This window comes from Pyxicephalus adspersus, chromosome 2 (assembly GCF_032062135.1).
Source record: "Pyxicephalus adspersus chromosome 2, UCB_Pads_2.0, whole genome shotgun sequence".
Lineage (NCBI taxonomy): Eukaryota > Metazoa > Chordata > Amphibia > Anura > Pyxicephalidae > Pyxicephalus > Pyxicephalus adspersus.
The window spans coordinates 17,903,570-17,931,351 of record NC_092859.1 but is presented as its reverse complement, the minus strand read 5'-3'; the positions used below and the strand labels follow the sequence as shown (position 1 = coordinate 17,931,351).

Genomic DNA, 27,782 nt, shown 5'->3' with positions numbered 1-27,782 from the left:
CTATGATGTCACGCGCTCACGTGACGTCACTACGCGGAAGTGGCCGAAGTTTCGGGGGCCCGTTGGCGCTGGCGGCGGCGGTGGGATAAGACAAGATGGCTCCGACTGGGTTGAAGGCTGTGGTCGGGGATAGTAAGTGCTTTTTATGTCATTCGTTTCTACGTCCGGGCAAAAAATAAGTCGGGGTCTACTGCCAGATGATTTTGAGGGCTATGACGTCAGGGGTGGAAACAGGAAGTGGCATTTCCTCTGGAGAAAAGCTTGCTTGGGATAAATAGGAGAAATCCCATTGCAGATGTGTTATAGTAGTGCTGTGCTGGTTTGCCTGCATGAGTGTGATTACTATCCAGGTCATTGCAATTTATTATTATTATTATTATTATTATTATTAAAAAACAGGATTTATATAGCGCCAACATACTATGTAGCGCTGTACATTAGGGGTAATGTCTCTGTGTGCATTGCATTGTATGACAAGAGAGCTGGAATCATAGAAACTCAATACAATATGTACAATATGCCCATTGGTTTCTCATTAGAGAGGTCACTTCCTGTCTTGCAGATTTAACAGGAAGTGATTACTATATCTCCAGTTGTCTTGGAAAAAAGATGCCCTTTATTTCTGCATTTAGCCTTCCTTTTATCCCCGGTAATCGTTCTGGAAACCATTGTGATTGTTTGCACTTTTGACACAGAGTGCTGGGTTGTGAAAGGAGAAGGACCCCCTGTATCCTAAATGTTGGTGTGGTATTCAGTCCTGCAAATGCAAAAAAGAACATTATATTTTCTATCTATTTATAATTACACTTTTGCTAGTTATTTAGATAAAAAATCTAAACGTGATCCCTTACCTGTAGTGTACAGAGATCCATTACCTCCAGGATGTAAACAATGGATAAGAGGTGGTGCTTCTGATGAGGGGCGGGGCAGTGACAGCCTATGATTTGGAAGCTCCACCTCATTGGGTATTATTGTGACAACGCTTCCTGTGTGGTCACCTAGACGCGTCTGATTCTGCAGGCAGGGTCTGCTCTTATCACTTTCAGTAAACCCGCTGTAAGGCTACGTACACACGTGCAATGATTATCATTGGAAATGAACGGCTAACGACCAATGGGCTGATAATCTTTAACAAAAGAAGTCCACAACGACTGGATGTCGCAGGAAATGAACGACCGTCCTCGCGGTTCTGATTGGGTGACGATCGTTCCCTATCTATTGTGTGTACAGTTGTTCAGTGATCGTGGATTGTTCTGCGGTACACTTTCTCCTTTACATGTCACTTCCTGCATTGTTCAAACGATAGCATGTGTACAATATTGGTGGATTATATTTGAACAATCGTATCGTTACAGCATGTACAGAATTGTGTACAATACGATCGTTCAAAATAATCGTTGATCGGTTGTTAATCGTTTGTCTTCTAATGATATTATTGCACGTGTGTACCTAGCATAAGAAGTAACAATAAATTCTAATAAAGGGTCTGAAGGAGCAGCGGCTGAAACAAGTCAGTTTATGATTTAGGCCGATGCTGCTGTCCTGCGGCCCCCTCTGTCTAGCTGGAGGCTGTATGGGCAAACATGCTCAGCAGGTGAACACAACAAGTGTGAATATAATTAATATTATTAAACAGGATTTATATAGCGCCAACATATTACGCAGAGCTGTACAATAAATGGGGACAATGCCATGCGGGGTACTGATGACCATGTTCTGCAGCCTATAGGCATTGGGCGATAAATCTAGAAAGTACCAGGTAGCGTCCGTGTTCACTTTACATCAACTTCTAAAGCAATGCAGGAGGGGCAGAGACTACGAAATGCCCAGCTATACCCAAAGATGCAAATTCTATGTGACCCCTAAAGTAGGAGGAGCAATGGATTCCGGACTACAATTCCCATCATCCCTGCATTACCATGGAAGCCTTGTGTAAACATGCGGAGCCATGAATTGTAGTCACAGGAAGTAGGTGATGAGCAATTGTAGGACATCAATCTGCTTACCAGATCACAGAAGATCGTAATAGTAGGATAGTAGAGCCCTACATATCTTCCCTCAGATTGTGTGCTGCCTCCCCCACCTCTTAAATTGTAAGCTCTTCGGGGCAGGGTCCTCTCCTCCAGTGTCACTGTCTGTTTTCGTCCGTCATTAGCAACCCCTATTTAATGTACATCACTGCGTAAAATTTGGCGCTAAATAAATACTGTTTATTGTTAATTAAGGGTTGGCACACAATCAAATCCACTGCCAAGTATTGGTTAGACCAGCCGGTCTGATATAAAAATGTTCCAATCTGTAACCAGTCAGAAAACATAACACGCACGTATAATGTTTTTACCCTTCTGTTCTTAAGGTGGGTCTGGGGTGAACCACTGGATGGACGGAGCTTCTGATTGGTTATGTTTGCTCATGAGTTCAGCACATATTGATCAATATTTACCTGTTGGAAATCCAGAAATTCTATTGAATTCAGTTCAGACCAATAAATCATATTGTGAGTGTAATCGCCTTGTGTGTTCTAGTCCCAAGGCTGCTCTTGTAACTTAGAGGGAGGTTGCAGATGCAGACATGATAGTCCATCCTTGGATACATTGAATCTGATTTATTAAAGCTCTCTAAGACTGTAGAAGGTAGACTATCATAGGAGGGCCTGGGCGATCCAGCAAACCTGGATTCCTTAAAAATCATTTGCTTTCAGTTGGCAAATGTTTTTAATCCTGGAAAAGATTTATTCCAGGTTTGCTGGATCACCCATGTTCCCCATGATAGTCTATGTTCTCCAGTCTTTGTGAGCTGTAATAAAGCAGGGCCATTGTGTCTCAGCTTGCTGGAGGTTGACGCAGGAGTGTTAGGGGTAAACATGACTCCTGAAGCCTGGGGAGTAATGATTGTCCAGATATCCTAACATGCCATTGCTTCCCATAACAACAGGCAGTTGGCAGGACCACTAGGACCCATCATTCCAGATACCTGCACCTCCTGTATTGGGCTGATCTACACACCACAGGATTTCTGTGTATCTGCTGTATGTTTATATAAACAGAGAACCATTTCCTGGATGTGTTTATCCAGCTCCTGTATGAAGAAAGGGGATCTGGAACTGTCACACCTGTCTGTGTACATACACAGTGACTTCCTGAACCATGGGTGTACATCGGGATACCTCAATCATCAGCACCAAAACAGCCAATCAGGACTCAGCCTAAAGCAGCGGTTAAAGAAAGCTCATCTCTGTATGCAGGGAGAGAAAATAATCTTTTGGACACTTATATAGAAAACAGAAATAATAAAAGAGAAAAAGAACAAGCGCTAGAAAAAGTATGTGGAAAGCAGAGTGAGTAGCATGGAGGGGAGTGAGCAGGAGACTGCGGAGGTGGTGATCTCTCTGCACAGATCTGGTAGTTTGTAGTGACATTCATCTGTATTAGGGCTTTGCCATATAAATTCATTACATCCATGCATACCAATCTATATGACTTGAGGTAAGTTATTGAAACCTGGCTAGCATAGAGATGTGAATCTGTTCTATACTTTTGCACATAGAATGTGTTCTTCAGATTTACACTGAAAGTTAAGTTGTAGTGATAAGAGGAAGAGGCAACAAAAGAAGTATGGTGAGTTATAAGTGCAAGTGTAACAATATTGGGGCATCTTTCTGTGCTCTCTCCATCGTGCAGACACATGGCACAAATATTATTATTACACAGTATACACTGATTGGGCGATGATTGTTCGTAATATATTGTGTGTACGGTCGTTCAGTGATCGTGGATGGTTCTGTGATACAATTTCTCCTGTACACGTCACTTCCTGCATTGTTCAAACGAATGTTCCTAGTGTGTACATTATTGGTGGATTATTTTGAACAATCTAATCATTACAGCATGTACAAAATTTTGTACAATACGCTCAAAATAATCGGGAAAAATCCTTGATAGTTCGTTTTCAAACAATAATTATTGCACGTGTGTACCTTGCAGTACACTGTATATTGCTGCAGATGCTCCAAAAGACATTGAAGCATGGAAGCCATTGAGCACAGCTCGTCCGACTGAAGCTTCTTCTAACAGAAGTGACTGATAATGGGGTATTTGTGTCCCAGACAATAGGCCTTTCACAACAGCAGACAAGCACAACAAGTGTGAATACAATACAGGCCGAGTCTAATTCTGCTGAGTAATAATGGTTGTACAAGTTTTCATTCATACGGTAGTACAAGATGGAAGGGGCCATAAACCAAAGGTATGGGATGTGGGATGATGTATTTGAAAGGGGTAGGACCTCCAGAAAAATGCTGGTGTTCATTGCTCATTATGGCTTTTGGATTGGATGATCATGGTAGCCTCCTGCAGATGATATTTTATGTCTATATTATAAATTGCTTTTTTCCAATTTTTATTTCTGCCGATCTGTCCACATTAAAGAAAATGTGTGTATGGAGCTGGGCATTATTGCAGAAAGGAATAGGCAATGTCTTTTCTGCAATAATCATTCTGTCCTGCCTGATGGCTGCGGCGCAACTCCTGGCTGTTTACAAGGATCCAGACTTCCCCTGCGCATGCCAGTACTGAATAAACTCCCATGGCATCCCAGCCCAGTTGACATCACAGCCAGGAAGAGAAGAAGGAAGAAAATGGCGGTGTCTTGTGATGGAACAGGGACAGGTGAGTAAAGCAGAGTTTAGTTCCCCTTTAGTTTAGGTGGGTGATAGTTGCTGGCATATCTCAGGTTCTTTTTTTTTCAGTGACAACAGTGCACCGTGTGATTTAAAAAAGCCAGGTGGTCTTCATAGGACGGGTGACAACACAAGAGCATACATGTAAGGTAGTCACTGAGCATTGCGTCAGAAGATATCCCCCTTATGTCCTCTGTAACCTATAAAAGTCTGCAGTGGCCCCATTCATTTATAAAGGGAGGGTCATACTCTATCAGGACTGTGGTGGCTGCCATGAGCATGGTTCCCTATCCAAGGTAATGGGGCCACAATGTGCATAAGTAGGCTAAAGAGAACCTGGCAAGGATTTTTGTGAAGCAAGATTGATGTGGATGAATATAGATGAGTTGCAATACAAGACAGCTTGTGCCAGGGATACATTTGTCTTTTAAAGCAAAACTAAACCAGCGGGTACCACCATCCTTCTTCTTTTCTTCTTCCTCCCTACAATCTTTGGCCATCTACATTTCCCTTGTCGGGATGCACAGATGGGCATTCTCGGCACACACAGAAGTCAGGAATGTCAGGTATTCTGGAAACCAATCCTGCAGCTGCTCATGTACCAGAAACCCGGAGAGATCAGGCAAGTAAGACGGATTATTGCAGAGGGGACATCGCCTGTCCTTTTCTGCACTAATGGCCTGCCTGATCATGGATTCTTAAAAGAAGAATTTTACCTCCACTTTACCTATTGAAAATTACATTTACGTTAAAGTTTATCTAAAACTTTTGTGATTCAGTTAACATTTTCTTTAATAAGCAGAGAACATTAGCACATCAGCCAAGATTTTTTACCCCGGTAGACTCTCCTACATACAGAAATGTATGAAATCTCTATCTGTCCCCAGTATCTATGTATTTTATTGTCATTTACACTGTCAGCACATTGTCTAGTCCTTCCTCTGTTACCCATAACTATTTGTCATCAGTTGTTACATGAAAACTGTCAGTTCCTGGGGCCATCACTTATCTCTTCAACGATACTCTATCACAGGATTTCCTACCAGTGTCACACGCCCAGCCTCACAGCTTTAAGCTTCCTCTTTTTCTTTTGTCTCATATTTAGATGCTGCATTTTCCAGTTTTTCATGTTGAATGTTGTAGACAATAAAGAACCCAGTGGTGAATATTATTTAATAGGAGTACAAGCACTGAGAAGTAGTGCAGCTCTATTTGGTGAAAATAGAAATGCACTCCCAAACATCTCATCCGGCTCATTATTACATGATAAGCCATTGACATTAAGGTGTATCTACACTCAATAACAACAATGTAATACAATGTAGAATACCATTGTGGATGCATAAGGTGTGTTGTCCACTTTTTGTCCTAGTGTGGCAACGCTCACTCCCTGAACTTTCTATGGGGAGGAACTGGGTTATCACACTAGGAAGGTTTTTAGGACTTCCGAATAATGTAGTTCTGTTGTGCTAATAACATTCCTTAAGATAACACTGTATATTGCACAGGACAATGGGCAGTAATATAATATTATATGAAAACCTCTACAAGGATCAAAGAGAAAGAGGTTGCTGGATCTTAGGAGGCATTATGCTATTATAAGGATGGTTTGATTAAAAGATGTCAGTCTGGAGAAGTTGACAACCCTTGGCAGGTTGTTTTTGCAATCCAACCACCACACAGGTGAGTCTGGGTGATTGAAATAACTGAAATTGGTAATATTAAATATTAGTGGTGGGCCAGGGACAGTCAGGCTGAGAAGGAAAGGGTTAGAACAGCCTTTCTCATGTGTTTTAACACGGGAGAACCCTTGGAATACCAGCTCACAGTATTTTAGTGTGGTGGACAGTAGGAAGAATGCCTCTTTCATTGCTAGGCATTTGAGACGAATGTCACCATTACAGATTGGTGTCAGTTAAATACACCTTAGAGGCACAAATTGCTCAGGGAACTCTAGTTAAGAAACCCTGATAGATAATGCTAGATGTCTTCCAGCTAGGATTTGAGTTGTGTTCTATCTGAATTGTTGCATCTTCTTTTTTACTGTGTGCAGTGAAACAAAATAAGTAATTCCAATTTCAGTCAGTATAACTTCAAATTGTTATTAGGCTGGTGAAAATACAGGATAAATGGATCCAGGATCTGCACCATTCTTTATTGCTAGTACACTGTGTGGAATCCAATACCAAGCACGAGTAGGTGGACTTTGCACAATTGCAATTTTTAGCTGTCCTCCATGTTTCTGCTGACATAGAGAAGAAATCACCACACATAGTCCCTGGTTAAACATATGTTATTAATTACTGCACACACTGAAATCACCAAAATGGAACAGGCAAATCTTACTTCAGCTTTAAAAATCTACAAAATGTATTAATACCTACAGGAATTAGCCAACTCCATGCTTAAAAGATTGTGCATGATATATTAAAAAATAAGGTGTAATGTAAGGGGCCGTTCTACTTTGTCCTGATGGTCCTGGTGTCTATTATATTATAGAAATCTAACCAAAATTCTCCCTGTGTGTACTTGGAAGTGTTTTGAGCTATAATACAGCTGTGTCCTCTACTGATTTTCTATAGATTGTCTTCATGCTAATCTTTTTTTTTTCTTACTTCTTAGAAATCCTAAATGGAGTCATCTCTAGCATCAAAAAGGATGGGGAGTGGAAGGTAAGGAACCAAAACTCATTATCATTACTAATGATTTGATAGACGTTGCAGTGATCTCCCCTTCTCCACTATGAGGCCACTTTACCATAGCTTTGCTTATGGATTTAGAAGCTGGTAACTAATTGCTCTACAGTATTCTCCCCAAATTTTTTTTTCTTAAAGTAAGCTGGATGGGAAGAAGCTATAGCCAGGTGGCCGCCCCTGTGTTGTGATCCAACTTTCTTAGTAAGCACCCAAAGGCAGCCGAGTGGCTACTTAAAAGTGCCGGGTGGTCCACCCAGCCTAAAGGGACTGGGGACAACACTGCCTTTATGAGACTTTGTACTATTAGGCTTTGTAGGACAAAAAAGTCTTAGTTTTTAATACATTCTCTGGTAGAGGTAGATCAGTTGTTATTGTTACACAGTATATATATATATATATATAGCGCCTTCATATTACGCAGCGCTTTTACAAAGTCCATAGTCATGTCACCAGCTGTCCCTCAAAGGTGCTCACAGTCTAATGTCCCTACCATAGTCATATGTCTTTAATACAGTCTAAGGTCAATTTTTGGGGAAGCCAATAAACCTAACTGCATGTTTTTGGGATGTGGGAGGAAACCAGAGTCCTGGGAGGAAACTCACACAAACATGGGAAGAACCTACAAACTCCATACAGATAGTGACCTGGCTGAAATTCGAACCTGGGACCCAACACTGCAAAGGCCAGACTGCTAACCACTGAGCCACCAATCTGCCCATAGGAACCAGACTATTAGGAATATCTAAATTCACCTACAGTGCATTAGTGTGGACATCAAATCATGTTTCATGTTGATATTTTTTCTTTCTTCCTCTAGGTCTTGCTGGTTGATCACACCAGTATGCGCATACTGTCTTCCTGCTGTAAGATGTCAGATATACTGGATGGAGGCATCACTAGTAAGTCAGCTTGCATTTTTCACTGAAACAAAAAGTTCAAAGATTGAAGGTTGTGTGTTTGTGGCTTTGTAAAAAATGTTTATATCAAGATATTAAATACAGCATTGATTTGCTCTGCTTTGGAAACATTTGTAAGGCTAAATGTCTAATGTTGCATTTAAGTGGACCTGAGAAAACTCAAAAATCGTGTTTCTGGTGCCACCCCTTCCCATTCCAAAATTCTTCAAATATAGGTACCATTTATCATTTAAATAGGACTAAACAGCATGACAACTGTAGAAAGTGTCTTTATTTGTAATATGCTTACAGTTAATATTGCTGCATTTAAGCTTTTTTTTGCTTAAAATTCAAAACATCTACAGTGTATATAAGAAATAGTGGAGGGAATATGTTTTATCAGTCTTATGTATTTAAATACTGATCTACAACTCATTTCCTCTCATTTCTGAATTCAATCGGCAAGATTAATCATTTGTGACCATGTGACACCTAAGGTTGGAAGAACAGTAGATACCAGACTACATTTCCACCACCACTGCATTACAATAGAAACCACTAATGTAGTCATTGGAAGCAGGTGATGAGTTTTAGGACCCTTATCTTAATGGCAAACTAAATTTTAGGAGAGATCCTGTAACTGCATAGATATAGATAAGCACAGTTACTCAAAGAGTTTTTTTTAATTACCAGGAATTCATTAACAAATGTAATACATGGCCACTTTAAGAATCTGCCTTTGTTCAGTTTTGGCTTTTGTTGGCCTTTTAATACTTGGATTGGTTGAAAATATTAGACATTTTTGTTTCTTTCCTGTACACAGTTGTTGAAGATGTTAATAAGAGAAGAGAGCCCATTCCAAGCTTGGAAGCCATTTATCTAATCACTCCCAGCGAGAAGGTAATTTATTGACTAAGTGTATGTGTTTTTTCTTTTTCATATTAAATCCCGTACATTTTTTTTGATCTTTGTACTGTAATTTTCTTTAAACACATGTGCGTGTTTTTACAGTAGTCAGGCAGATGTCTTGCTTAGAGCAATACTTGGTTACACATTAATGCCTCCTTATTTGCAGAGGAAAGCTAAAGTCTTAAAGTTTATAAACAGATAAGCAAGAAATGTAGAAAAAATGGCTTTGTGGCAACTATAATAATTTACTCATGGTGCATGGTTTTAACATTCTAAGCTAAACAGAGCTCAACTGAGCTAACAATCAGTATACACATATAAAGAGATATGAACAAAATAACATTATGGATGTGTGATGATGGCGGAAAGCTTTAGTAAATTATGGTTGTGTCTTTTTATCTGACGTGTTTCACCGTTTGGCTTCCTCTGGGCAGGGTAGAGACTTAGCTGAACATATAATATAACACAATAGCAAATAATTAGAGGCATATAATATATAGGTAAAGGATGAACAAGCGAGCAAAAGCATATTTACAAAAGAACACATATTAGTGATATTTACACGACTCATATTTGAGTTGACATGTGTATTTAAAGAGTGACACGACAGACAAAAGTTATATGACAGACGATAGGCTTAATGGGGTACATAAGTGGTGTATAATTATACCTGAATAAGTATATTGAATATAATTGTAACTTATCTAAAGATAAGTATGGAAGGAAGTGTATTGGATAAACATGTAAATAAAGTGTAGGCTTACTTGAAGGTTCTGGGTGATGTAGATATACTTTCTTATACATGCCCAGAAGTACTCCTCTTCATCACGATTACACTGCCACCAATAGTAAGGCCATTTTGTTTCAATATTTGGCAACAAGGGAGTTAAAGTGGACCCGAATTTAAAAACTGAAGGCTTACTATGTTATGACATCTGGTAATTTTAATCATGCCAAAGAAGAATCCTTAATAACTACACTTTGTCTGGAATTCCTAAGGAAAAAAATAAAATTGCCTGGTCTGTAGGAGTGCCTAGAAAATCCTGTGCCTAGAGCCACATAGATCTTACATTGCAGATAAGCATCTGTACTGTTGCTTCTGACTGCTAAACTCGGGAGTTTGAGTGAAATCTCAGCACTGTGCTCACTATTCCCTAGTCTCCATTCTGGAGACCCTCACATAAGGAAGGAGACTTGCTTCCACATAGATTTCTGCCTCTACATAGATTGTCATCTTCAAATAGATTGCTATCCCCACACAGACACAGTAATAATGAAACCATAGGGAGACCACAGGCAATACTGGCGACAAATATTTGCTGTCTACCTGGCTTTATTTGGACATATAATTTCCAGAGTTCTCCTCGTTTTAAAATTACCTTCAGTGCTAAGAGTGGGCACTGTTAGGTGCATGCAGGCAGCTACCACTGGATTCAAAGTTCCTTCGCTGTACCCTTTTGGGCCCTAAGCATTACTAAGTATTTCTCTTTAAAAAGTGGAATAAAAGCCCTATCATTGCATCCCACCATGTAGTGCATATGCATTGAGGTGCCCGCATTGCATTGTGGAATTAAGTAGCTTGGTACTTGGAACCTGTATGCTGCTTGAAAAGCTCCTGTGGTTCAGTAAAGAAATGTTTTCCACTAACTGTGAACTAGGTGGTCAGGGTTTTATTTCCCCAAGAAATGCATTTTTTTGTATATGGAATAGCATTTTTAATTTACCAAAATGTAAACTTAGGGACATTTTTGTCATTTTCAGATTCTAACTAGACAAAAAAGCTTTTTTTTTCGAGCCTAAGATATAGATACGCCGGTGAGGTGATGCATTTTTACCTTTGTTGTCTTTAGCCCCCCTTTCACAAGTTTATAACCAGCTTTCAATTAACCATAACAAAACAGACAAGGGATATCTCATTTCAATTCTTAAAGGGCAGTCATTACCCGATTATCTGGATGGGGAAGATGACACAGACATTGATAGTTTCTCTGTCATCCTTTGTGTAAAACCAGATTTTTAAGGAAATTTGTGGCTGACCCAGTCTGACTTCTGAATAACCTCACTTTCCCCCCAGTCTGACCAACAAGAACAGCAAATATGCACATTAAAAGTTTCAGTTGTCCTCCCCCCTGCTGTGTCTATTCATTTAGATATGAACAGAATATGCACACAGACGTTATTAATATTATTATTATTATTATTATTGGCTAAACGGAACAATGGCCTGATGGAGCTCCTGCAGACTACCCTGGATGACAGTTCTTGGAATATTGAGCAATTGAAAACATTATAAATTGGCCGAACGTTACATGTTCTCCAGAGATCACTTTCTGATGAACATCCCAGTTGCCTTTTTATATATGCATGTTAATTACATTCTTAATCTTGAGTGATAAAATCATCATTATGATGTTAACAAGTGATAGCTTGATATAGCTCTTTATTTCTTGCAACACTTGTTTTGTACTTTTACTTCTGGACCAGTGTTACTATGGGATTATGATACAATATTCTAGATTGCAGTTTAGGGTCAGTTTAATGACACGGAGAGTGAAGAAAGCTATTACTGAGCTGGTCATCAAGTGGACCTATATGGACAAATAGTAACTTAATGCAGGTTTGCTAAGTTGAACAATTAGAGTGCTAGAATGACTGAAATACCTTTCGCTCCTGCTCGCCTAACCATAGCAAAGCCTAGGCATTTGGTGTGATGTCTAATAAATTTTGAGTCAAAGTTTAGACTGACTAATCCTCTCCTGCAGCAAAGATCACATGGAAAAGTTAGGGTCCCATATAGTACAATGCAGTCATAAGGTGACTAAGTGGCTAAGAATCCTATCTTGCGACACTAGAGCTCTAGGTTGCAAGCCAGCCCTTTTTCTTACCTCCCACCACCCCAGTTTCCTCCCACTTCCAAAAAAATTGGTTAATTGGCTTCTCCCCTTTCAATTTGGCAGTGGAATAAAGAACAGTTAGTGAAATGATTGTGGGCTCTACAGAATGTGTCAAGGCAATATAAAAATTGGAAAAGGGGTTTAATAGCAGCAGTTATAGGTCTACCTATTTGAAGTACAAGTTATAGGGAAAATAGAAAATTATTTTACATTAAAACAGTACTAATGTGATGAACATTTCAATTGAGACAATTAATATTGATATGCATTTCTCTTTAACTCATATTTTATCATTCCTGCCCAAAGTGAAAGAAATATTTTTATACAGCAGAAAACTTCTTCTAATATTAATATCACACAGTAAAGTCACCGTTCACCTAGCTACACCCCAACATCAAACGGACTGTATTATTTGGATAAGTGTTCTGTGTAAGTCTTTCTTGACTTTTTTAACATGGGATAAACCTTTACATAACTCTCAGGCCTTCAGGGAGCCCCTCTTATAATTACTGTATCCACAGCTTACAGTCTATTAGTGGGAAGAAATCCTCTTACATTGCTGGCCATTGGATATCGCTTATACAGATCATTGGTGTCACTTAATCAGACCTGAGAAGCACAAACTCCTTAGAACCCTTAACAACCCTCCACTTGAGGAATTCTAGGGTTCCACAGAACTCTGGTTGAGAAACACTGATCTAAGTGATCAGGGTGATGGATGTGTTAATCCAGTAGTGGTAAAATTGCACATCCAGATTCCTCTGGGGTTGTGGCTGTGTAGAATAAGCCTGGGTTCTTATGTCATTGACCAGGACCAGTTTGACTTGTTTCCTACGTGCTGCTTTCAGTCTAGTTGCAAAAATAGGAACATTACTTTTGTAAATCTGTGCTTGAACCCTCCACCCTTCTCTGTGTCACAACAAATGTTTTGTGCAGCTATTTCCAGGTAAATTACCAGGATATAGACTAACAATGTGCTATATAATACTGAAATGCCTTTCCAGTGCTCAACCCAGAACTTTTTTTAAGCCAGGTGGGGAGAAATTGTTCCGGGGTGGCAGCCCCTGTATTGTGACCAAACTCTTTAGTAACCACTCAAAAACAGCCGGGTGGTGCACCCAGCTAAAAGGGCCTGGGGAGAACCCTGCTTTCAGTGATTTGGGCCTGGGAAGAAGCTGAAGAAAACTGGTTGCTTTACATTCCAGCTAATTCAAGTTAAAAAATAGACATTTAGGCCTTATCTGGGACCCTTGATCAGATTCTTCTGAATGAAACCTGACCTGTCTTTAAAAACCCCATGCTATGAAAATACAAGTTGTCCACAGTGTGACATGTATGTAAAAGCCACAATTGTTACACTTCATTGCATGCGATTCTTTAGAACAGAGGAGTTGATTATGGAAAATTACCAGACTAAATTTTTAGAACAAGGAGCATGTTCTTTCTCTCCTGGATAGGTTAAATCATTGTTTCTCTTACCTTTTTAACATGGGATAACCCTTGAAAAACCTGTCAGGTCTTAACCCCTTCTATAATTACTTTATCCACAGCTAACCCCCTAGTTATGGATTAGCTTCGTTCTAATTTGTTGCATTAAATAAATAAAAATAATCACAAGTAATTATTACACAAAGTTTCACTGTGAAACTGATGGTTTGTTATTTAGCCGTAGTTTCAATAAGCTTTTGGCTGGGATAACAGCACCCAGGGCTAGAAATTGAGCTCTAAAGAGTTAATAAAGGGATTAGTCTGTTTTATTAGCTTGCATTGTAATTTTAAACAAACCTTAGGTCATGTGTTATGTTGTTGTCAAAGCCACTGTGTGTTTCTGTTATTTATCTTTATTTCATTTTTATTGCTATCATTGTGTTCTTTTTTTTTTTTTCTTTCTCTATAGTCTGTCCGGGCACTCATATCTGACTTCAGAGACCTAGGCGCACCCATGTATAAAGCTGTTCATATATTCTTCACAGACAGTAAGTATTGCCATTGGCTCCAGGGCAGCACTAAATGGCTTTTTAGGAGGGCTCTTACTTCAGTAGATGTAATCTAATCAAGAAGTGAGCCATCCTTGCAGTCTGTGGCTCCTCATCCTCCAACAAGACCCAAGGGTGACATTTCAAACTGTTAAATCCTGATTCCACTCCAATGTGTTTGTTTTACACTTTGACAATGTAGTCAGAGACAATGTGACATCATGTTTCAACATTGCAGTTGATGTAGCAGCAAGGCAAGATTGGGCATTCTGATGATATAGTACCCAGAAGAGCTTACAATCTAGGAGGTGGGGGAAGTATCACACAATAGGAGGGGAGAGTAGTGGGGGTTTAAGAGACAGAAGGAAACAATTAGGCATGTTTGAAAAGATGAGTTTTGAGTGCTCCTATAAATGAACAGAAAGTAGGAACAAGCCAAATAGGATGAGGAAGACCATTACAGAGAATCTGGTCTGCTCTAGAAAAGTCTTGGAGCGGTGCATTGACGAGGATATGAGTGGGGACTTCATTGTATGAGTGAAAAGAGCGGCTGGGGGTGTATACAGGTCATGCTTTAATAAAAAGCTTTGGGCCTTATATTGAGACTCTACCACAACTCATGTAAACACAATCAGCTAAGTTTGGTGCACTGCAGTGCCATATAATTTAAATGACTTAAGCTTTAAATCTGCAGTAAACAGTTTCCTAAACATTTAGGAGTTTCTTCCTGTTTCAAAAACAAGAACAGGAATAAAAAAAAATTGTCTCAGCACAACTCAATGACAGGCCAGTAACATCTGACAAGAGATACAGACTGTAAGATCATATTTTCTAATACAAGTCAAAGTGGTGCAGAACCCATAAACTTTCTTTATGTGACGGAAAGATCTATTTGTGTCCAAAGTCTCATGACGAAAAATGAAAGAAGGTGATAATATCTCCCCCTGAAGTCTGGTGCCACTAGGGTATAGTAGTTCCAAAATGCACTCCACAGGCAAAAAAATGTCTTGACTGAGGATTGGTACTAGGAACAGTACTAGGAACTTGTGTTGTGTGGGTACTTTAATTTGAATTAGGGTTACAGTGCTTCAGAGTTTAACCACAATGTTTGTCATTTACAGCCTGTCCTGAGGCATTCTTTAATGAGCTGGGTAAATCCAGGGTCCCCAAAGTGATCAAAACATTAAAGGAAATTAACTTGGCCTTCCTTCCTTATGAGTCCCAGGTAAGCTATTTTTATTTTATGCTTTTCATAACTTCATTGTAATCTAACTATAGCTGACTGTATAGTTATTTGTCCTTGATACATAAGTCTGACCATGATTGTCCAAACAGTGAGCCATCAACTTAAAGCATCAGGACCTACGGCAGTCTCCCCCTGTCTTTTATGGCTTGGTAAAGTGCTACATGTGTAGTGCCACTCAGCTGTGTTGGCTCCAAAGAATTTTGTAGTAGTGGTAGAAAAATGATATGTGCTTCCCCTAATCTTTGGATTTACCAGAACAAATCTGGTCACATATGAATGAGACACTAAATATTTGTATCAGCTAAAACCATAAAAGACAATAGGCTGCCAGGGGTTATAGCTCTTTACTTTGCTTCTGTTACATAAGCCTGTGACAATTTGTAAAACAGTGTAAAAAGTAAAGCTGAAGTGCAGTACCTACAGCAACCAAATAATATCTATTTTCAATTTACTAGTCCAGTGAATATTAATACCATTTCATGGCTTTCTGTTCTTTGCACTAAGCTGTTTTTTTACTTCATAAGAATTGTTCTAACTTCTCTGCCTTCTTTATTATTTTGCACTTACTGTTTTTTTTATTTTATTGTCTTTTTACCATTTCTTGCAAAATTTAGGTCTACTGTTTAGATGCAAAGGACACTTTTCACACACTCTTTAGCAAGATGGAGAAGGAAGTTCGAGAAAGGTGCCTGGACACCTTGGCAGAACAAATTGCCACCCTATGTGAGACCCTGAAAGAGTACCCATCTGTCAGATATCGCACGTAAGCACTAAAACCTCTTTTTGTGTGTAGCTTCTAAGGAAATCCCTTAAGGAGGTCACCATAAAATAATATAAAGATCAGCTTTAAATTACACATAAGATTTCTTCAGCTCTTTATTGTGTGGTTTAAATGCGTGGTGAAATACACACTCATGTTCTTCCTTCTCTGTCCTCTTATCTCCTCCATGCTTATACAAGAGTACATGCAGACACTTGCAGGTCATTAATGTCTAACAAATACTCCATACACATTAATAATGTCATGATACACAGACTTCACCTTGTTCTGTTTGTGTGTTGCCTCCAGAGTCAAACAATGTTGTATTGTTAATTGTTTTCTTTATGGCAGTGGCTATGCGGACAACTCTGTCCTCGCTCACATGGTACAGGACCGGCTAAATGCATTCAAAGCTGATAATCCCAGCATGGGAGAGGTGAGTTTTTGCTGAATGATTTTATCATGCTAGAGGGACAGTAGCAGTTCTGACGATAGCTAAAGAAGACTGTTCTATAGATGGCAATAAAGAGGAACTTTACTAAACACATTTTTTAATTTAGTAGCTTACAAGGGGTAGAGCGGGCTATGTGGTGCAAAGAGGGAGCTCTTAACACCTCATAGCCCTCTCTTCTTCTGGGATTGTCTAATAATGGTCTGTGCTGGGTCCGCCCCTAACTTTTTCCTTTTACATATAAATAACATTCTAAATTTACATAAAATGGATATAACATTTTTGTTAAATAAAGTGAATTATCTCTTGACAAGGTCTCCTAATCAATTTAGTAAAACAGTATAAAAAAAAAGAATTATATTCTGTTAGCTTTATGTATAATATTGTTCCTTTTTTACAATTCACTAGTTAAAATTGTGTGTTTACTCTGCCATAGAACCCAAAAGGTTTCTTTATCAGGATTTTATGATAGACACAATAATATATGATTGGTGCTATCTTGCAGAAGCTTGTTAAATATACCATTCAAAAGATGTCTATTCTGATGAATGAAGTGCTCATTCAATACATGCTACAGTAGATACTGGTCAATCAATGAGGGTGAAGGAATGGGAAGTAAAACCCATACAGTTACTGGATTCAGAAAAAAGAACAACTTGTAACTGTGTTTGTCAGAGTTCCTCTTTATACAAGTTATCAATGCATATTTGTAGGATTAAAAATTTGTGCTCCTGGTATTTGCTCATAAAATGTTTGATTCCTCTTGCATGTTTGCCTTTGCTGTGTGTCATAGCTTTTCTTGTGGGTGTAGTGTGTCTAGGTGTCCATCTATAGTGAATACCAGACATACATCTGAGATGTTTTTTTAGAGCTCCTTTTTATTGTCACACATTCACCAACTCAGAAACCCTAAACAAAAAACACTCAGGCAGTGGTGTGTGGGGCTCTGGATATGACATTTTGCTCCTTCACTTCCTTCCTTTTGTCTCACCCGCTTCCCTTACACCCCAGGGCCCAGACAAGTCCCGCTCCCAGCTCATCATTGTGGATCGTGGATATGACCCCGTGTCTCCCCTCCTGCATGAACTTACCTTTCAGGCCATGGCTTATGACCTGCTAGACATCAAGCAAGACATATACAAGTAGGTTGTCAACCCATTATGCTATGCAGACCTATAGTACACTAGGGGTGGCTGAAACGCAGTAGTATGTGACTTGCTTTAAAAGCTGTTCTGAAGTAAAACCGTTCCTAGAAATGTTTGCATTACTGGATGTTTAGCTGCATGCCTGAAGTTGCCCTTTAGGCTTCCACCTGGCCAGGTATATACAGAAAGGCACACAAGACAAACTTACAGATGAAATAGAAAATCAAAGTGGCTATTTGCACTTTGAGTTTTCCCTATTTATTTAGTTACATCCAGTATTTATTAATAAAGAACTTACAGGGTAACTTAACCTTCAAAAAGTTTTCTAAGGGAAATGAACTATGGCGCTGGAGTTGTAAGAAAAAGTGCAAGTCGCAAAGAAAATAATACCTGTATGTCCCGCGGCACACTCCACCAATCTTCACACCATTACACAACAGATTGCATAGACATGTTCAGGAGTGTCCATTCTCAGGTCCTCCAACTTGACCGGTTCGTTCCTCAGACATTACTACAGGATGCTAAAATTTTTTCAGAGATCTTTTTAAGACAGTGAAGATTGATGGTCCTATACTTTGTGATATTATCCTATTTTATGCAATCCATAGACAAAAAAAGCAACCAATCCCCAAGCCAGAGCACCGATTTCGTAGGAACGGTCAAATGACCTTTTCATAGGACTATAGAGGGAAAAGTTAGAATGCTTATGTTAGGTTAAATTTGGAATGTGACATGAATAGAAACCTTGGTCTTACTCATAAATTACATGCCTTGTATCTACTGGAATTGTATATTTTCCGTTTATAAAAGAATTGTAGCTTTCCATTGCTAATTTTCTTTTTTTTTTCTCGACTGAAATAAAAAAAAAAATTAGGATATGTTTTCATATTGGGAATACAGAGAAATAGTATTTGTGCCTAAGAAGTTACTTGGGACATCTACCCTTTGCCATAAATTCCTCCTCAAAATTATAAATCCACTTCCTGGTATGTGACTGTGCCTAGGCAGTCCTGTTCTATAGCCTAATAGCCGTATATCCACAGTGAAAAGTTATTAGGATCTTTTTTTTTAAATCGCCTAGCATATCACACAGCACAGCATATATCTAAGGTCATGTTGCCTTTTGGCTGCTAACCCCACCAGATCTGAAGTGAGATTTGGTGATGCAACTATTATGCTGCTCACTGTTTTCCTTGTTTAGGAGGAAACTCTACCCGATGACCTGTAGAGCAATGACCCCCCTGTTCTGCTTTATTCATTATGTGGATCCTCCACCTTTATGCTTTTTTATCATTACACCAATCTAAGGGGATCTGTAGAGGAGCTTTGACCTGAGGAAGCAAAGCCCCGGTGCTGTTGGACAAAGAATGTTAAGTCAGTAATATATAAAATCAGCTTCAGGTAGCTACAGGCAATACTGGTGACTAGTCATTGACCTCTGCTTGCATTTTATACTTTGAGTCCCTAATCTTAAATATTCAAAGCAGTTATATCTTGATTTTATAATATTGATTGATTAGTAACTATTGTCATTTTATATCTCCTTGATAATTATGTTACGGCTTCCGTTTCAGTTAATGCGTTGATGTCAAATTAGGTTTAGTTGATTGGCCATTTTTTTGTGACATGTAACACTTTGCAAATTACTAGTCATTTTCTGAAACCACCCAATGCGGATGTTTTGAATGGCTGTTGGTTTCTTATCCATAATTTCTTATTCTTCCCTCAGCTATGAGACCACGGGTATTGGAGATTCCCGGGAAAAGCAGGTCCTTCTGGATGAAGATGACGACCTGTGGGTGGAGCTGCGTCACATGCACATTGCAGACGTTTCCAAGTAAGCATCTCAGTCCTCAGCGATGTATGTAATACATATTATCAGGACTTTTTCTGAACTTGTGTTTTTATAATGGCAGGAAAGTCACAGAGCTGCTGAAGTCTTTCTGTGAAAGCAAAAGAATGACAACGGACAAGGTGGGTTTTAATGTTGTCATATTGTAGTGCCCATCTCATGCTGATTTTGTTTTCTTCAATTCTAGTGAAAAGTGTAACAAAGGACATGTGATATCATGGTTTGATGTGTAGCTGAGTAGCCAGGAATATTTAAACACATTGTTGTAGCCAAATATATGTATAAAATTATTCATCTTTATTACTTAGGAACACTTGTATTGCATACCAAACAGGACAGAAATTAAAAAATAATGGGGATGCACCCTCATTTTACAAGCCAAATGAGGCATAAAGTCTTGTTGAATAATTCAAAAGCAGCTTTAAACTGTTATTTATTTTCTTCCTATTGGTATTATTGATTTGGTAAGTGCCAGCATATTGTGCAAGTTGTAGTGTTTATAGAGGCACATATGAAACGGTGTGACCACAGAATATTCTAAAACGCCGTGAAGAGGGGAGAAAAATCTTTATGGATGTAGGAGGTGATATCATTGGATCAAAAAGGCCATGATGGGCGGTATCAGAAATTGTCAGTACAGATTGAAACAAGACAAGCCTGTGCACTAAAGCAGTGTTTGGATTGTGGACCAGTTTGCAGTCATTTAAGGTCTAAATACAAAAGCCAAACTGATCTGGAGTGAAATAAACAAGCACCTCTATTGTTAATTGTTTTTTTCTTTTAAGGCAAATATCAAAGACCTGTCCCAAATACTGAAAAAGATGCCACAATATCAGAAGGAATTAAATAAAGTAAGTAACATATATGCATTTATTGTATATGTGTATGATTAAGGTGTGTGTATATATATATCGTATTTTCCGGTGTATAAGGCGACTGGGCGTATAAGACGACCCCCCACTCTAACCAATCAGTTGGGGGTCGTGTTATACGCCTAGTATTGTACTGTTCCTTCTGCCTGTCATATCTCGCTATTGTGCCAGAACTGAGAGGCAGAAGGAACAGTACAGTACTAATTCTAAGTAATGAATGGGCGCGTTCCTTTAATGAATGGGCGTGTTCCAGTGAGAGAGCCACTGGAGAGCCAATCCAGACTCACGTCCTCCTGTGCAGGCTCGCGTTGCTGCACAGGAGGACTCGCTCAAGCTGCACAGGACGCCGGACGTGAAGGAGGACTCGCGGGGACGCAGGACGTGAAGCAAGCTGCAGGTAAGTATTGGTACCCGGCGTATAAGACGACCCCCGACTTTGGCACATATTTTTCGGGGTTAAAAAATCGCCTTATACGCCGGAAAATACGGTGTATATATATATAAATATATATATATATACAGAAATATGAATATTTTTGGCAGGTGGCATAGATACATTGCATGCATTTCATCCTATTGCTTGCAGGAAGTTTAGCTTTATGAAACTTTTACATTTGTCCACTGCTGTGAATTACAATCACGTGCATGTTATGGGGTTAATGCAGCTCAGTTTAACACATAAGCATTGCAATACACCACAAGGCATGGAAATGCACTACAGCGGGTTTTGATGTGGTGCACCAGAAAGAAAGTACAATTGATTCTTTTTTGCTTGAATGCTTTAAACACAATGCACCTCAACTTGTTACAAAACATACATTAACATGTAATTGCACCAGGACAGGCAGGTGATAATGGGTCCTTAAGGTTACCAATTATTGTAATGTCAGGACAAACCTAATTGTTCTTTCCATCTGTATAAAATCAGACAAGCCCCTGCAGTATTGTTTCATTGGTAGAATTACAGGAGACTGTACAATCTGACTGTATAGGAAGGGTTAGCTTTTGAACGTCAAGATGGTGGATGGCAAGCTATGATAACTTTTCTGTACATCTATCAAGCAGCCTAAATTGTTCTGTACAATCTCCGGCATGTCCTTTCAGAATGTGTGGGAATGTCAGTAAACCATTGATAGACATATGGCATGTTACGTTTTACCACTCTGTATCTCTTCTTGTTTCTTCTCTACCCCTGTGCAGTATTCCACACACCTCCACCTGGCAGAGGATTGCATGAAGCACTTTAAGGGAACAGTAGAGAAGCTGTGTGCCGTGGAGCAGGTGTGTATAGTCCCAGTTACTTTTATAACCGTTCCATTATAGACAAATTTATCTATTGACAAATCGTACAAATGGGGATATTAAATGGTTAACAGGCTGGAAATAACTGTCTGCTGAAAGACTGAAGGCCTACAGTGAATGAATGCTGGAGCAAGAGTAGTAGTCATTGTTACTGTACATCATGTAATCGGACAGCATTGTCTGGTAATATAGTTTCTGGGATTTTATTGCTGCTTTCACCTTGTGCTCGTATTTTCCTTTTTCTTTTTTTTTCTTTTTTTTTTTTTTACCAAGTAAAGGTGATAGAAGGAAACCAGCATATATTTCTGTTCTGTTAGCATAACCCCAGATGATTTGTATATTCATGTTCAGAATAGACAGATCTACATTGTAGTAATTGGTGCAATCAATGAGCACTGAATTTGTGATTCCTTTCATTCAGTCATTCAGCCATCCCTTCTTGTCATCCTAGTGATAGTAATATAAATATCTACATTTACAGGCTGAACCTCTACATGATCTTGTTCTTTTTATTTCCACTTTTAGGACTTGGCAATGGGAGCAGATGCAGAGGGAGAGAAACTTAAAGACCCAATGAAAATTATTGTTCCTGTGTTACTTGACCCAAACGTCAAACCATATGACAAGATCCGTATTATCCTGCTGTGTATATATCTGAAGAATGGTAAGAGACTTTATCAATATCCCACGTTGTAGTTCCATTGTCTGTCTGATGGAGGCAGTCATATACCCTTTATTATATTCCATTTGCACACAATCCATTACTAATTAACAAAAACAATAACTTCATTATAACTGTCAATATGATGAATTATGTTTTGTGTTTGTGATGACATGTTGTGTATGGCAAAAAAACAGTTTTTTGGAATCGTTACATATTTCTTGTTATGTAAACATAACTTGCGCTGTTGGGGTCACCACTTGTGTCTCAGTTATACTATATACATGTTTTTTTATGCCACTGTACTACTTGTCACACTACATGTCGCACTTGCAACCCTATCATTAGTCACAAAGTAAAAGTACATTAATATTATGTATTCTTTGCTATTTTTGTTAGGACAAATCGGAGTGTTCCGGAAAATTTTATTTCACACAGGATCGTGTTTGCACCCTTTGTTGAACTATCAGCTTACCTCTGTTATTCTTCATCATCTAGGTATAACAGAAGAAAATTTGACCAAATTAATTCAGCATGCAAACATTCAGAGTGACAGTAACATCATCCGGAACCTGAACAACCTCGGGACTCGTGTTTTGTCTGGGGTAAGTTACATCTGCATTGCCTATGACCCATCATTCAGGTTGTGTATAGAAGACAAAACTTGTGTTAATTGTAAGGTTTGATTTTGTATTGTTATCACTACTAGTATCACTGATATACTATACAATAAATCTTAAGAGTGCCATTTGTGTTGGGGTTAGGGGGGGTTTTATGTCTGCAAACACATAAAATTATTCTGACGTGTGTACTGCGGTCCCCTGATATCAGACAAGAACAACCAATGTGCATTTCAATTGAGGAGAGCACAGCGGGTTGCCAATCACTCACTCCATCCTCTCTGTTGAAAAGAACAGTCACTGTGTGTACAGCGCTTGTTTATCACTGGAAATAATCACAAAATATATTTTCCAGTGACCAATATCCTATGCATGTACATAGCCTTGGATTCAACTTTAAATTTTGAACCCAAAAGCAAATGTACCAGCATATCTTTGTTTTCATTCAGCTCCAACTACAAACCATTCACTGTCTTTATTTAATCCAAATTACAACCAGCATCACTATACGATCTAGCATTATGCACATGGAAATACAATGACAATATTCTCCTCTGACCCTTACAGCAGCAAAGTTCTACTCCCAACAAGCCTTTCAGGAAGCTGCGTCAGGAGTCCACCTATCAGCTGTCACGTTGGACGCCAGTGCTAAAAGACATCATGGAGGTAAATCTGGTGTTTTCTTTATGCTTTTTTTTTTTTTTTTTTTTTCTTATTAAAAGCTCACTCTAAAATAAAATGCACAAACCAGGAAGGTTGTACAAGTACCTTTATCCTCTTACCCTTATGAGCCCAGAAGGCTCAAGAGGCTTAGTAGAGTTATAAGATAACACCTATCGGGTTCCTGCTGTCATTTTGTAGTGCGGTTTCTGTGCATGTTGGTAAACATTGCTTATAAGGACACAAGTTGGATTGTAAATAGACAATAGAGTTCATCCAATCTGAATACGACTGCAATTCTGATCACTTTCTATCCAAACTTGGAAGAACAGACTTTTGTACACGTTTGTGGTTTGACACTTCCAACCAATCGTTTACCAATCAGAACATTGGTCAACAAGTGAATGAAAAACGAACAAATACAAACTTTTCAGTGGATCTACTTGTGATTGCACCAGGTCTTACTGAGCACTTGCATTCCTCTGACTAATACGCTCTTGGCATTTGCTTTTGTAGGATGCCATTGAAGATAAATTGGATAAAAAACAATGGCCCTTTGTGTCCGAGCCCTGTACACAAGGAGGAACTACCCAGACAGTGGTGAGGTAAGGGACTGTCTTCAAGTGAAGTATTTAAATTCCTGCACACATTTCTCTGGTTTTCATATTCTTGTTTGTGTTTTTAGTGCTCGATTCGGTCACTGGCACAAGACACGCAGCGCTGCAGAGTACAGGTCTGGTCCACGGCTTCTGGTCTATGTCCTGGGAGGAGTCACCATGTCTGAAATGAGATGTGCCTATGAAGTAACCAAAGCTACTGAATCCAAATGGGAGGTTTTGATTGGTCAGTTTCATGCACTACATATTTCTTTGATTTATATGTTTGTAGATGTTTTGTCTTTTTGTTTTTTAATATAGCGTTTCCCTTCACCTTAAACTTTAGATTTAGGAATTTTTAGGATTTCTTCTGCCTAGTTCTGCATCTGTATATTGTATATTCCAGTCATTATAACTATGATAGATGTGTGTACATGCACACAAGCAAAGCTCTATGCAAAGATCTGAGTTGGGCTTTTTTGGGTTACCTTCACAGCAATATGGTTATAGATACTCTAAAGAAAAAACACACGCCTGCAGGTATCCTGAATAGGCAGATTGAATGGTGTACGGAGGTACAGCGAGCAAATTGTATTGAGGATCTAGAGCCACCTGACCTGAGATTCTTCTTTTTCTTTTCACAGGTTCCAGTCATATTTTAACACCCACAAGTTTTCTGGATGGCTTAAAGTCTCTGGATCTTCCAGCTCCTCTAAATGATTGAAAAGCTTCTTTTATTCTTCAAGCTTTTTGATTCCTGCCCTGCATCCTCCTTGATAACCCTTTGTAATGTGGACTGAGGACCATCAACAAAGTAAAGGAAAACAGCGATATTTCATGTGGATCACCCATTTCCACATAGAACGGAGCTTCTTCCTCCTCTCATTGTAGCTGGGACCAATAAACTGCCTGACTAAACCACTTCTTACAAGTGCACATTCAGTTCTTTACTGCATGTGCCATTTTGTTTGATCACCTTGACACTCCGTAAAATTGTCACATTTCGATACAACTTATATTTGATAAGCCTTTCATATATGCATTCACACTATAAACTTGTTTTGAAAAAAAAAAGTGCCTTAAGAGTCTCTAGTTGTTATAAAAGTCCCTTTCTGTAAGTGCCTTGTAACAGAACCAAGCACAAGACAAAAGTGACTGTCATCCCTCCACCTCACCCTTCCTCCCTTATGTCCTTTACCACCATACTGACTATTACATCAGGGCTGGAGTGATCATAGGAATATGTACTATACCCAGGCATTTCATGAAGGCAGCAGGAATACCCTGCAGACTGTTATCACTTTGTAATGTGTAATGGTAAGAATCTCTTATTAACCAATCTATTCCATAAGCAACATTTATAAAACTTGCAACAACTTAAAACCAGGCAGTTCTGAATTTTTTTCCTTGTAGCTGAACTCCAGGCAAACTCAGCTGAACAAGGCAGATATAAAAGATGAAACTTAATCCAGCACTGTAATCAGAATTATGTGTATCATTTTAAATATGAGCTGTGTATTAATCCCCTAATTTATTACTCGATATTGGCATCTTGCAGTTTTAGCACAGCTGAACTCAGACAGTAAGGGAGAGGAAGCACATCAGATATTACAGTGAAAGGAAAATGCTGATAGGAGATCAGAGAGTGTGAAGTAGCAGATAGATCTCATCAGTGTTCTTCACTTTTGATTTCCAGTCACATTTTGGGGAGGAGATCTTTAGGTAAAAGCAAAATTCAGCAAATCATGTGCTCTTCCCCTGTACTGTACCGTTATAGAAATCAAATGGCTGGATAAAAAATGCAATTTCTACAGGAAAAAGCTGATTTGCATTTATTTTATATGCTTATTTAGCTATTTGCCCAGAGTTCATCTCAATGTATCTTAAGCCAAAACTTTTTTTTTCTATTTTTGTATAGAGTAAGAAATGGTTAGAAAACTTTTACACTGCCTGAGTCTTCTGTTGTGCAAATTATTTATAATGCACATTTGTGTACTGCTGACTGTTCTGTGATGTAAATAAGTTGCAAACATATTATATTTTGTGTGAAGAAAAAATACTTGTGGTTCACCCTGTCTGAATTTTATACAGCCCAGCTGAACATTCACTTTCGAATCAGTGTGTTTTTACAAATCGGTGGTGGACTGAGTAAAATACCCTGTCCTCTGCCGGAATGTAGAGAACAAGAAATACCCTTGTTCTTTATATTCAGTGTCCTTATAAAGGTCTTCTATGTTCAATGCTAAGTCATAGCTAGAACTCTCCAACGTAACGGCCATGTACGTTACTGATATGAGAGATCTGACTCCAGCCAATGGTTTGTTGGACCTCGGCAGAGATAATCCACACATAAAGCAAGGTCCCTCTCTGCAGCATGCTTGCAGGGGACAAGTTTTTTTCTGATGCAGCTCTCATTTCTTTTTTTTCTGTAATCATTTATACACCTTTTGATTTAAAGCACCTAGAATGTATTCAGCTAAACTGTGTGTTCAGTTGGGCTTTATACTCTTCATACGTCATAGCTTCATACTCTTGTATTGCTTTATGTGTGTGTTGTTACCTTTAAGGCTTCTTCTTTAACTTAAAAAAAAGATTGTTCTATATTTCCTGTGTGAAAATATACCTTGGATAGGGATCGTGCGAAGATTCAGACAATTCTGACGCAATATAGCCATTCCTAATACTATATAATGTTTCTCCATTATGCATTATAGGTTTAGAAATATTTATGTAGCATTTATTTTATAATAAATTTGATTTTATGGAGCAGCAGGGCTATTATTTGATATGGGGGCATTAGAATCAGTGCTGGTGAGTTAACCTATCCCAGAAGGTGTGATGAGGGTCGCACAGTCCAGTAGGATACGTTCTCTGCCATGTTGTCTGTTCTTTGGGGGACAGGTAATGTTGTTCATTGTGTTATAATGGAAAGGACTTGGTGTGAAACTGGAACCGAATGCACAGTCCAGTGTATGTACACATCTGTCAATGTGAATATTTATAGAAACGGTGCCTTGCTTTTTATGATATACAAATTGAAGTGTGCCTTTTACCTCGAGAAAAATCTATCATTAAAAAGCTGTCTGTCAGTATTCCGCTTTGGAATGGCTTTGCTGTAAATGTCAGATTCCAAGCTATGTTTCCATTAAATTGCAACCACTCCTTCATTCTCCAGCCTGCTTATTTAGCTTATCTCTACCTTTTATAGGCTCCTACAGATGCACACTGTTCAGCACCACAGACAGAATCTACAAAAGAAATAAAGATTTTTGGTTTCTTGTTGTAAGTTCTAGCACCGCTTGCTCCTGTATTTACAGGCTTGCTTTGCTGACATTTTATTAAGGTCCAAAAGTGGATATCATCAAGGTCCATGACATTTAAAAAATGTGCTGTGCAGTTGAGGAACTACAAATTTCAGCATTTACTGCCAGCATTGATTCCCAGGCTATTGGAGTCGGATCTAATTCTCCTGAAAAAATCAGGCCAGTGATTTTTGGGTTCAGCTATTCATTAGATCAAATATTTCACCGATCTCCATCCACTCACATATACATATTAGGCCTTCTGT

At 38.9% G+C, this 27,782-nt stretch overlaps 1 protein-coding gene across 1 annotated transcript; it reads left to right on the top strand.

The window, feature by feature from the left end:
• STXBP2 (syntaxin binding protein 2) lies at window positions 1–27,381 on the top strand. Its single transcript, XM_072399764.1, has 19 exons — window positions 1–132; window positions 7,301–7,350; window positions 8,192–8,273; window positions 9,094–9,170; window positions 13,971–14,049; window positions 15,171–15,274; window positions 15,910–16,058; window positions 16,407–16,491; window positions 17,518–17,648; window positions 19,381–19,488; window positions 19,568–19,625; window positions 20,289–20,354; window positions 21,576–21,656; window positions 22,203–22,341; window positions 22,837–22,943; window positions 23,526–23,624; window positions 24,135–24,223; window positions 24,304–24,461; window positions 24,859–27,381. Exons 1-19 carry the CDS (start codon window positions 96–98, stop codon window positions 24,936–24,938), a joined length of 1,779 nt encoding a protein of 592 aa, XP_072255865.1. The 5' UTR covers window positions 1–95; the 3' UTR covers window positions 24,939–27,381.
• Window positions 27,382–27,782: the final 401 nt, after the last annotated feature.

Excerpts from the sequence above, each read along its gene's own strand:
- STXBP2 (XM_072399764.1), top strand. The coding sequence starts at position 96 with ATGGCTCCGACTGGGTTGAAGGCTGTGGTCGGGGATA. Across the intron at positions 19,489-19,567 it reads CACATTGCAGACGTTTCCAA|GAAAGTCACAGAGCTGCTGA; the intron begins GTAAGCATCTCA and ends TTATAATGGCAG. Across the intron at positions 20,355-21,575 it reads ATCAGAAGGAATTAAATAAA|TATTCCACACACCTCCACCT; the intron begins GTAAGTAACATA and ends ACCCCTGTGCAG.